This window comes from Marmota marmota, unplaced genomic scaffold (genome assembly GCF_001458135.2).
Source record: "Marmota marmota marmota unplaced genomic scaffold, marMar, whole genome shotgun sequence".
NCBI classification, from domain to species: Eukaryota; Metazoa; Chordata; class Mammalia; order Rodentia; family Sciuridae; genus Marmota; species Marmota marmota.
The window spans coordinates 6,482,590-6,495,297 of NW_026000051.1; the positions used below are offsets into that span (position 1 = coordinate 6,482,590).

The 12,708-nt window shown below is 42.2% G+C and overlaps 1 protein-coding gene across 7 annotated transcripts in view; it reads left to right on the plus strand.

Annotated features, from left to right (window-relative positions):
• Golga1 (golgin A1) overlaps window positions 1-12,708 on the plus strand; it is a 59,774-nt gene that overhangs the window by 25,476 nt on the left and 21,590 nt on the right. For 6 of the 7 annotated variants that reach the window (XM_048813059.1, XM_048813060.1, XM_048813057.1 and 3 more), the window contains 4 exons: window positions 2,178-2,273; window positions 6,853-6,948; window positions 8,572-8,721; window positions 9,640-9,735. In XM_048813059.1, the coding sequence (XP_048669016.1) occupies window positions 2,178-2,273; window positions 6,853-6,948; window positions 8,572-8,721; window positions 9,640-9,735 (438 nt within the window). The remainder of the gene's footprint in view (window positions 1-2,177; window positions 2,274-6,852; window positions 6,949-8,571; window positions 8,722-9,639; window positions 9,736-12,708) is intronic. The other variant, XM_015497596.2, reaches the window with a different exon arrangement.

The window sequence follows — 12,708 nt, forward strand, 5'->3', positions numbered from 1 at the left end:
AAAAAAAAAAAAAAAAAAAAAAAAAAAAAAAACTAGTCTTATGCCCCCTGTGTGCTTCTTAGGGAAGAGAGGAGCTTTGTTCAGAGATACACGTGAACAGATGGCCCCCTGGTCACCTAGTGACTTATGCCCCAACTTGAGCTGTGTTGTCTTCCTGCACTGTTTCCTTCCTACTCTGCTATGGGGCAAAGAAATAGCTACCATCTCCCTTTGACATGAGCAAAATTACCTGGGGCAGGGGATGCACTTCTGCTGAGGGGGCTATTGAATAGTCTGGCCTCTTGCCCAGTGACCGTAGGTGAACTTTCTCCTCAGGTCTTAGGTCATTCTCTGCCCGTGTTCTGTCTCTCCTCCTCTTTGTATCCCTGTTATTGACCCCATCATGAAAAAGTGACAAAGCCAGGCCCTTGGGGCTCAGCCTAGGGTAGAATCACTTATACTATCTCCAATTTCAACTGAATATCTCCATCTCTCCTGCCACTGTTGTACTTCAGGCTTCCAGAGTGCTAGCCTAGTGTGCATGAAGGCTCCAGACTGGCTGTCCAGGATCAGCCTCTCCTTCACCCTCTGACACAGTCTTCCACCTCACTGCCAAACCGACCTTCCTAAACAGCACTTCTGATCATATCACTCCCTTAAACATCTTCCACAATTCCCTTAAACAGTCTACAGTGAGTATAATGTGGGTTCCAAATTTCTAGAATGAGACATCCATGTTCATATCTTGCTTCTTCTACTTACGAGCTTGTAGCCTAGAGCAAGTAACTTAATCTCTTTGTGTTTGTTTCCTTCTCATTAAAATTGAATTTAGTATTGTACCAAACACAGAATGATTGTTAGGATTAGATGGGTGACAATATGTCAGTGCTTAGAATGATGATTGGAACATGTTCCCATCTCACTACATGTTATCTATTAATATTATAAACATTATTGTATCTGGATGCTGTTGTGAATGCCTATAGTCCAGATGACTTGGGAAGCTGAGGCAGGAGGATCACAAACAAGTTCAAGGCCAGCCTCAGCAATCTAGCAAGGCCCTAAGCAACTTAGCAAGACCCTATCTCAAAATAAAAGGTAAACTGGACTGGGGACAAATAAATATTAAATAAATAAAAGGTAAACTGGACTCAGTGGTAAAGCATTCTGGATTCAATACCTAGTACAAAAGATAATTACTATTATTGTTTAGTCATCATCATTGTAGAGTGCCTAAGAGTTACTTGAGAGGTTGACTAAAGTGTATATCTCTGGCCCTACCCTGAGAAATGCTCATTTCAGTAGGCCTGAAATAAGGCCTCAAGTTTAACTAACTACCCCTGGTAAATCTAATGCTAGGGTTTGGAAGGCCCTACTTTGAAAAATGTTGTATACAGAATAAAGTTTTAACTTCTTTTTTTCCAATACTGGAGACTCAACCCAGTTGCACTTCACCACTGAGCTATATCCCCAGCCCTTTTTATTTTTTAAGTCGGGGTCTCACTAAGTTCCTGAGCCTGGCCTCAAACTTGCAGTTCCCCTGCCTCATCTTCCCGAGTCTCTGGGATTACAGGCAGGTGCCTTGCACTTGGCTCAAACTTCTTTTTGCAGCATTAAAAATCCTCTTGTTATCCAGCCCTTTTGCCCAACTTTCTAGTCTGAATTCTTGACCTAAACCCATCATCTCTTTGGCTTGTGAGGAGTTGTAGTTCCTTGAACATAGCAAGCCCTTCTCATCCCTGTCATCGCCCTCTGCCCTGGATGCTCCCAGTCCTGGCTGCCTTTCAGTTAGGAACTGCCATTTACCTTGTGGCCTTGTCTCCCCAGCCATGTGCCCTCTTTGCAGAAACTTATTACACTCTGCTGAAAATTTTTTGTAATTGTTGTTAGTCATTTGCCCCAGCCTTGGGAACAAAGAACTGTGCCAAATCTATGTGTACTTTACCATCTGTGAATTATTTATCAGTTTGCTGGGGTTTTCAATGAGCATATGTTCCCTGTGCATGGCACAAAGCATAGTGTGTTGTAGGCATCAATAAACACTTATTCAATGGAGAAATCCCTATTTTCTTTTTAATTTTATTTTATTTTGAGATAGAGTCTTGCTAAGTTGCCCAGACTAACCTTGAATTTGTGATCCTTCTGTCTCAGCCTTCTAAGAAATGACTATTTTCTTTTACTTGTCTTTCAACTTACAGAAAATTGTTGCCGAGCAGAATTTGGAGGATACCAGGCAGCAGCTTTTGGCAGCCAAAAGCAGTCAGGCCAAGGCCATTGATGTCCTGGAGACTCGGGTACTGATCTTATTCTTAGTGTGCCCTATGTTTGGTTGGAACCTGGCTGAATGATGTGGTGTGGCCACGAATTCCTTTGTTCAGCTCTTCCATACTATGAGTCTACTTTTAGGGTCTTATACAGGGGTATTTTCTTTACCTTTGCCACATTACCATCATTACTTTACACAAAATTGTTCTCTTGCTTACTGATTCCTTTTTATTTCCACTTGAAACCAATTAACCACTGAAACCACTTGAATGTGGTTCATACAGACCGTTTTATGGTGCAATATTGACCTAAATTGGGTAGCATTGTTTTGTGTGCTTATTGGTATTGGGAATTGAACCCAGGGGCCCTTTACCACTGAGCCACATCCCCAGACCTTTTTATTTTTTGAAATAGAGTCTTGCTAAATTTCTGAGGCTGACCTCAAACTTGGTAATCCTCCTGCCTCAGCCTCCTGAGCTTGGATTATAGATAGGCATATGCCACTGTTGCTTGGCCATGTGTTTTTAATCTCTGTAAATGATGCAGCTGTTGATTTGTCTTCTCTGATATCTTCAACTGCACTGTCTTCTGTCCATATCTACCGCTTGTTATACCTACTGTACTGTGTAGTTACCTGTCACATGGCAGACATCCAGATTGCCTTGCTCTTCTGGCCAGCACAGATTACACTGCAATGACCAACCTGTTCTAAGTCCTTAAGGGTGATAGAAAATGAGACTAGAACAAGATTGTTCCCAAAGGACTGCACCTGGCTTTCCTTCTCCAACAAGCATGAGGTTTCTAAATCTGCATTTCTGCCTTTTCCAGCATTGGCCTTTCATGGCTTTGTAGTTTTTGCCAGCTTATTTATTGTGAAGTGATAGTTCATAGCATTAGTTTCATTGCCAAGATTGTTAATGAGTTTGGCCATCACTTTATATGACTGTTAGTCTTTCAGGTTTCTACTTTTAGAATTGTCAATTCATATCCTGTGCTTACTTTTCTTTGGGTGTTTCAGTCTTTTATTTTGTTGGAAGGATTCCATTGTATAGTCTAGTTTGTATTATTTTGTCATTTTCAGTTCTGAACCATTGTTAACTTTGGTGATGTGTCCTTCCTTGAACAGAAATTCTTAAGTTTGATAAAGTCAGGTTCATCAACTTTTTAATAAAAAAGCATGAATCCATTGCTCAAAAATATTTTTTGTTGTCGATGGACCTTTATTTTATTTACTTATTTATATGCAGTACTGAGAATCGAACCCAGAGCCTCACACATGCTAGGCAAGCGCTCTACCACTGAGCCACAACTCCAGCCCCTTGAATCCATTTTTATTTAATTTTAACTAGTTTAAATCCTTGAGGAAGACAGCATCACATGGAGTCTGTGTCCAGTGGCCTTGGAAGGAAGGTTCCTTCAGAATTTGGCCCAAACCATGCCACTGTTTCCATGAGCAGAAGTCACCTTTCCCCAGATCACTCTGGCATTATTTGTTTACTGTTTTTTGCTTTGTACACATAAGCGCATCTCTTGCCCAAATTGAATTCAGCTCTATCTCTGGCATAAACACCTTCAATTTTAGAAGGAGCTGCAGACTCCTTTTGGTTCCAAAGACCCAGCCTATAGCTTCCAGACATATTTGGCTTTTAGAAGTCCAGTTCCCAGCAGCCTTCACAGGCTCCTAAATGGCAGAAAGAGAAAGGCCCCATCAGTGTTTTTGCTCTGTGCGTTGACATTTCATTTAAGAAATACATTCTTGCTGGGCATGGTGGTGCTCACCTATAAAGCTATCAACTCAGAGGCTGAAGTAGGAGGATTGCAAATTCAAGGCCAGCCTCAGCAACTTAGTGAGGCCCTAAGCAACTTAGTTTCAAAAAATAAAAAGGGGGGCTGGGGATGTGGCTCAAGCAGTAGCGCGCTCGCCTGGCATGCGTGCGGCCCAGGTTCGATCCTCAGCACCACATACAAACAAAGAGTTGTGTCTGCCGAAAACTAAGAATAAATATTAAAAATTCTCTCTCTCTCTCTAAAAAAAAATAAATAAAAATTAAAAAAAGGGGCTTGATGGTAAAGCGTCGCTAGGTTCAGTGCCCAGTATCCCCACCAAAAAAATGCATTCTTATTTCTAAGTCACAAAGATCTTCTGTATTTTTTCTATTCATTTTATAATTTTGTTATTTGCATAATAGATCTCTAATTCACATATACAGACTGTGTTTATGTGTGATTTTAAGTAATAATCAAGCTTAACTTTTCTCCGGGTTTCTCAACATCATTTGATGAACAATCTCTCTTTTCCATGTTGATCCTTTTGCTCACCATATCACGAACTAAGCTTCCATTTGCACAGGGGTTTGCCCCTGCCGCCTTCAGTACATTCCTTTAGTCAGACTGTATGCTCTTGTATAGATTCTACAGTGTTTTTATTACTATAGTGTTGTCAATACTAGATCTTGATACCTGATACGTTCCCCTTTTCTTCAAAGGCTGATTTAACTATTTGTAGAAATTTAAAATTTTCAGTTTAAAGTTCTTAAGTTTTGAGTTCAAAAAGTTTAACTTGGATTTTAGTGAAGTTACATTAAATGTATGGACTATGTGGGAGAATTGTCATTTTTATAATATTAAGGAATCCCTTCTGAGAATATATATAAATTCCATTTATTCAGATTATTTTATACTCTTTATTAAAATTTTACACTTTTCCCAGTAGATGTCTTATTAACTCCTAGAACCTTCAGAGTCTGTGTGGATGCTTTGATGGCATCTTATTTTTAATTATACTTTTGTTGTGGTGGTTGTTCATTTGAACCCATGGGTACTGTACCACTGAGCCCCAGTTCTTTTCATTTCTTGAGACAGGGTCTTACTAAATTGCCCAGTCTGGCTTCAAACTTATGATCTTCCTGCCTCAACCTCCTGAGTTGCTGAGATTATAGACATGTGCCTGGCTTTTTTTTTATGGTAAAATATATATAATATAATATTGGCCATTTAAGCCATTTTTTAGGCATACAGTTCAGTGGTTTTCAGGATACGTTGACTTTGTTGGGCAGCCCACACCATCTATCTCCAGACCCTTTTCATTTTCCTAAACTGAAACCCTGTATCCACTAAAACAGAAACCCCCATTCTCTCCTATCCCAGTCCCTGGCAAATACCATTCTACTTTCTATCTCTGATTTTGAGTATGCCAGGTACATCACTTAGGTGGAGTCACATACCCTTTGTCTTTTGTATCTGGTTTATTTTACTTAGCATGTTTTCAGAGTTCATTTAGGTCATAACATATCAGAATTTCCTTCTTCAAGGCTGAATAATATTCTGTTGGGTGAATATATCACATTTTGTTTATCCATTTATTCATTGATGGACATTTGGGTTGCTGCTACCTTTTTGCTATTGTAAATAATGCTACATGAACATTAGTATGTGAGATTTTTGTGTGAAGTTACATATTTTCGTTTCTCTTAGGCATATACCTAGAAGTAGAATTGCTGGGTCATATGGTAACATTTCACTTAACCTTTTAAGGTTATGAATCTTTCTTGAGCTCTGCCTCTAAATTGACATTTGGGTAATATTTTCTGAACCCAAGAATTGAAAAAACTGGGTTTTAATCTGGGCTCTACCACTACTAAAAGTTGTAATCACAGATAAGTAACATTACTGTTGTCCAGCATGGAAATAGTAACCCCCTCCTCATGGGGATGTTTTTAATTTTTTTTTTTAGAGAGAGAGAGAATTTTAATATTTATTTTTTAGTTATTTTTTTATTTTTTCAGTTTTCGGTGGACACAACATCTTTATTTTATTTTTATGTAGTGCTGAGATCGAACCCAGCGGCCCGCGCATGCCAGGCGAGCGCATTACCACTTGAGCCACATCCCCAGCCCATGGGGATGTTTTTAGTTAAATCTTTTTAGTGAATGTATGTGAAGAACCTGATGGTTAAAGCTGTCCCTCTCAGGGTCTGGGGATATAGCTCTTAGCACAGCGCTTGCCTAGCACACATGAGGCCCTGGGCTTCATCTCCAGAACCAAAAAAAACCTAACTGCCAGTTACAGTGGTACACACCTGTAATCCCAGTTGCTTGGAGGCTGAGTCAAGAGGGTCACAGGTTCAGCCTAAGCAACTTAGCAAGATCCCCTCTCAAAAAAAAAAGAAAGAAAGAAAGACTAGAAGAGACAGTGTTAAAATGCTAGTAGTTTTTTTTAAATATATATACATATATTTTTTTTTCTAGTTGTAGTTGGACACAATATTTTTATTTAATTTATTTATTTTTATGTGGTGCTGAGGATCGAACCCAGGACCTCGCACATGCTAGGTGAGCGCTTTACCACTAAGCCACAACCCCAGCCCAAAATGCTAGTGTTTTATAATGGTAGGCTTCTGGATATTTCTTTTCTCATTTTGCATTTTTCTGTCATGTACCTATTTTATTAATTTTTGTTTTGGTGCTAGGGATGGAACCCAGGGCCTTGTGCCTGCTATGCACATGCTCTCCCACTGAGCTATACCCCCAACCTAATTTGAATTTTAAAACCATTTGTTAAAACTGCTCAGCTTCTTGTAAACAGAAAGAATGCTTTTCTTCCCCATAGGTGAAGGAACTGGAACAGAGCCTTCAGGCCTCTGAGGAACGGCTCAGGCAGAGCAGGGATGTCGTGGCTGCGCAGGATGCACAGATCCAGGAACTCGTGAGTGCTTCTTGGGCACTAGGTCTTGGGCTTTCCCATTGATCTTGTGCAGGTGCTCCAGACACACTCTCAAGCATCTGCAGCAGTGTCTGGATCTGACCTTGGACATAGTTATTATGGTAGACGTGAGCATGCAGGCAGAGCAGGTCAAGGACTGAGAAGCTGCCGAGGATCCCAGTGACCTGAAGATGTGGACTGACTGGGTAATCCCACCAACACCCAACCTTCAGGCCCTGGCCCACTCTGGGGAAGTTAGAGGTAGTAGCTCCTCAAGGGGTCCAACCTCAGCTTGTGATCAGAAGTGTGGAGAACTGGTCAAAGCTCTAGTGAGAGCGTGGGCAAAGAAGTGTCATCACAGCCTCATGTGTGTTGAATGAGTTAGAGTTAAAAGTAGTCAGCAGCCAGGGCTGGGGCTGGGGCTTGGTGGCAGAGCTCTTGCCCAGCATGTGTGAGGCACTGGGTTTGAGCCTCAGCAACACATATAAATAAATAAATAAATAAAGGCCCATCGAGCCTCAGCAACACATAAGAATGAATGAATGAATGAATGAATGAATGAATAAATAGATAAATAAATAAAGGCCCATCGACAACTGAAAAAAAAGTACTCAGCAGCCAGGCGCAGTGTCCACTCCTGTCATTTCAGCAATTCTGGAAGCTAAGGCAGGAGGATCACAAGTTCACTGCCAGCTTCAGCAACGTAGAAAGACCCTGTCTCAAACTAAAAAATAAAAAGGCTAGGGATGTAGCTCAGTGGTACACTGCTTGCCAAGCATGCTTAAAGCCCTGGGTTCAATCTTCAGCACCACAAAAAATAAATACTAAAAAGCAACCATGGGCTGGGGATGTGGCTCAAGTGGTAATGCGCTCGCCTGGCATGCGCGGGTCGCTGGGTTCGATCCTCAGCACCACATAAAAATAAAATAAAGATGTTGTGTCCACCGAAAACTGAAAAAATAAATATTAAAAAATTCTCTCTCTCTCTCTCTCTCTCTCTCTAACAAAAAAAAAGCAACCATAATTGATTTCATGACTACCACATCCGAGGTACTATGCTGAGTACATTACACAGAAGTTTGCTTAGTCCTTGCAGCACACCTAAGAGGCACACACTGTCATCTGCATTTCATAGAGGTCAGCTCAGAAGGATTTTGGTCACTGGCCAAGGGCTTACAGTCAGCAAGTGGCAGGACTTGCATCTCTCGCATGCAAAGCCCTGTTCTACCACTATATTCCACTGCCACTCTAGAGAAACATCAGCTTAGGGGGACATTGTGCAGCCATTGAGGAGGCCTGCTTCAGGAACAGGCTAGTTCCCAGAGCTTCCCCACATGCCATGAAGGCACAGCAGTGGCATCAAAACCAATGCCAGGGGCTGAGGTGTAGCTCAGTGATAGAGAGCAGAAAGACCCATGCTGGGCTGTCTCCTGGAACAGGGCAAGTCTGCCATCAATAGGCATGGCCTGCAGGGGTTCCTCAACGATACCTGGGAGGAGGCCGTTAGGAAGAGGATCTATTTCTATTGGGTACCATGTTTGGGCCACAAAGAGCCAGAATAAAATTACCATCCCCTCCCCCAATTTTTCTTTTCCTTTTCACTAACTGGCTCTGGTTTCCCTGCAGGCTGCGGCGAACCGAGACAGCAGCCTTGCGCAGCAGCAGGCCCTCACCCTGGAGCAGCAGTGCAGGGAACGCACCCATGTGCTGGAGGCCCAGATGGCGGCCCTGGCGCAGGCACAGGCAGCCGACCAGACAGCTGCTGAGTGCAGAATGGTGAGTGGAGAACAGAGGGAGGCGGCTGAGCATCAGCACTGGGCCCAGGCACAGCTCATCTGCCCCATGCTTGACTCCTGACCTAAGTTAAGAATTCACTTTGTACAAAAGGTCAGATCTTTCTAACAAGCCCCTGCTTGTGAGACCCTGTGAAATGGCAACTTTTTAGAGAAATCTAAAATAATGGATTTTTTTTTCCCCCGAGGGCCTTCCTGGCGCTTCCTGACCATTCCCCTCAGCCTTTTCATGTTCTTTCTGAAACTCATGTTGTTTCTCCCCAGTGACTTCTCCCTTTTTATGGTCCCTCTCCCTGCCCCACAAGTTTGAGAAGCATGTTATTCCTCTTTGAGAAGTTTATAATTTTTTTTTCTTTTTGGGTACCGGGGATTGAACCTAAGTTAACTACTGAGCCACATCCCCAGCCCTTTTTTTTACTTTTTGTTTCAAGATAGGGTCTTGCCCAGCATGGGGCACACTCCTGTAATCTCAGCAAAAGCAAGGCACTAACCAACTCAGTGACATCCTATCTCTAAATAAAATACAAAAAAGGCCTGGGGATGTGTCTCAGTGGTTGAGTGCCCCTGAGTTCAATCCCAGTACCCCAAAATAAAAAAAAAAGGTAGAGTCTCACGAAATTGTTTAGGGCCTCACTAAGTTGCTGAGGCTGCCTTTGAACTTGTGGTCGTATTGCCTCAACCTCCCAAGCCACTGGAATTACAGGTGTGTACCACCACATCCAGCTTTTTTTTTTTCCTGTGGTGCGGGGGGTGAAACCCAGAGCCTCACACATGCTAGGCAGGTACTCTACCACTGAGCCAAACCCCAACCCCCTCACCCTATTGTCATTTCACATCCCTACAGTGACCAAAAGAAAAGGCATTTCAAAGATGCCGATCTTTATGTGTTCTTGATTTGCAGAGAGAGCTGGAACAAGAAAATGCAGCCCTGAAAGAAAGCAGAAATGAATTTGAACATTCTTTACAACATCATCAGTTTGAGCTAAAGAAGCTGAAGGTATTTATCTAATTGAATCAGAGTTTCACAAAAGTGTTTATATCTTCTACAAGTGTGTTTGATCAGCCAAAGTCCTGCACTTGGTGCTTACCTGGCAGAGGAGATACCATGATCACCGAAGTTTTGTACTTACAGTGGAAACATGCAGCTAGCTTTAGTTCAGTGTTCCCATCAGGCAACTGCTAGAAAGTGTCACCTCATTAAGTCCTCTCAGAGCTCCAGGACTATATTAAGAATTATCTAGCTGGGCGTGGTGGCGCATGCCTGTTCTCCCAGTGGCTAGGGAGGCTGATGCAGGAGGATCGTGAGCTCAAAGCCAGCCTCAGCAAAAAGTGAGGTGCTAAGCAACTCAGTGAGACCTTGTCTCTAAATAAAATACAAAATAGGGCTGGGAATGTGACTCAGTGGTCAGGTGCCCCTGAGTTTAATTTCAAAAAAAAGAATTATCTAGGTATGGTACACCTAATCCCAGTGATTGGGAGCATGAGGCAGGAGGATCACAAGTTCAAGGCCAGCTTGGCAAGTTAGAACCTATCTTAAAATAAAATTCAAGTATAGTTGTGTTCAATCTCTAGTTCTGTTTAAAAAATAACAAGATCATGGCATTTGCAGGGAAATGGATGGGATTAGCATTATACTAAGTGAAGTTAGCCAATCCCTAAAAAACAAATGCCGAATGTCTTCTCTGATATAAGGGGGGTGACTTAAAATGGGATAGGGAGGAAGAGCATGAGAAGAAGATTACCACTAAATAGGGAAGAGAGGTGGGAGGGAAAGGGAGGGAGAAGGGGAATTGCACGGAAGATGGAAGGAGACCCTCATCCTTATACAGAATACATGTATGATGTTGTGAGGAGAAAAAGAAAAAAGAAAAGTGTGTCACGTTAGATTGGATAGAGAGAAAGGATGGGAGGGGAGGGGAGGGGAAGGGGGGATAGGAAGGGCAGCAAAAAAGAATAGACATTATGATTGCTGTATGTATATAGGTGACTCTATGACCAGTGTGATTCTGCAATCTGTACAATCAGAAAAATGAGAAATTATGCACCAGTTGATTCAAATGTATGAATTGCCAAGATCATTATAATGTCATGTGTAGCTAATTAAAAATAATAATAATAATAATAATGCTCATTTGGCAATTAATGTCATTGAACTTCCAAGTATAAGTAATTTGTAATTTGTCCAGATTTCATAGTTAGGGATAGTGCTGATCTGACCTTTCACTCCACGAGGGTGGCCCAGTCCTTTATATCTCTGTGTCAGTTTCCTGGATGTCCTGATGTTAGAGCACCTCCCTGGCTTGGTTTTTTCAGTGAGACAAGTAAAGCAAAGTCTTAAAAGTTCATGAAGACCTTGTTTGTATCAGGGACCTTGAGCAGAAATATAGACAACCTTTCTTTCTGTGCACTTGGTGCTTGAGTCAAATCCTGCCTCCCTGACATCCCTGGTCTTGTATGCTCAGGCTCCTCTCCCAGTTCCTGGGGATGATGGGTCATTGGAATACTTGCCTGGCTTAGGATGTTCTCTGAGAACGTCCATAGCCGAATGGTTCATAAGCTTTCATTACTGGTATCTGACAGGTTGCTCAGACATCATCGTCAGTAGTTGGCAGCACACACCTTGAAGTCAGAAATTGTTCCATGCATTCCTTAACCAAACATCAGAATGTCTGTAATTGCCAGGCACATTGTAGGTGTGGAAATCTGGCAATGAACAAGACAAGACAGACAGAGCTTTTCTCCTCCATGGAGCTTGTAACTAGAGAGAAAAAAACAATGGCAAATAGTGATCATTATGAAGAAAATAAGGCAGGGTGAGGTACAGACAGGAGGAAGGAGAGGCCACTTTTCTGTATGCAGGTCAAGGAAGACTTCTGTGACATTTGAGCCAGAGATCTGATTAGTGAGAAGGAGCCAGAAATGTTGAACATTTGGAGAAGGAATGCTCCAGACAGAAGAAATAGCAAATACAGAGGCTCTAGAGGCAGAAAATAGCTTGGTGTGTTCAAAGATCAGTCCAGTGTGGCTGCAGCTGAGCCGCTGGGGGATCGCAGAACCTGAGTGAGGAGGCCGCAGGCATGAGAAAGTACAGCGGGCGGCCTCTGCAGCAGAGAAGTGATGTGTAAGGGCTTTGTTTTAAGACAATTTCCCTGGCTCGGGGTGGAGAAGCTTGTAAGGAAGCACAGGCAGAAGTGCTTTTAGGAGGCTTCTTAGTAATGCAACAACTACATGTGAGTGTTGGGTTTGGGGAGAATCGTACAGACTCAGGGTGTATGTTTGATACAGAGCTTTCATCACTTGCCATGAAAGGAATGAGAGGAAAGGGAATTGGAGGTGGCCCCAACACACGATCTGTGTAACTCGGGGTTTCTCACCCTCAGCACCGTTGATGTGCTAGGCCACAATCATAGTGGGGGGCTGTGCTGAGAATGTGTGGTGTGTAGGGTCGAGGAGAATCTTGGTCTCTACTTTGCCAAATGTCTCTTGGGAAGGCAATATTATACCTGGTCCGGGAACCACTGGGAGTCTGGGAGATATCTGGTTATTTTTGGCTAACAAGTGTTGAAATACCAACTGAGGTTCAGGATAAATATATAAAGTAGAAAATCATTACAATTTTTCCCCCTCTGGTACCAGGGACTAGAACCCAAGGTGCTTAACCACTGAGCCACATTATCAGCCCTTTTTATGTTTATTTAGAGACATGGAAGTCTAGCCGAGTTGCTTAAAGGATCAATTTACTGCAGATTCAATATCGGGTGAGGGTCTGCTTTCTCCAAACATGGCACCTCTTGCTGCACGCTCACCTGGAAGAAAATTAAAAAATTAACAAACAAACAAAAAAAAAAAAAAAGTAATTGGAATCATTTTATCATGAGCGCTCATCATATATGATATATGGACATACATACATTCAAACATATAACACAAAACACAAGTGTGCACAACATAATATAATACATACAACAAC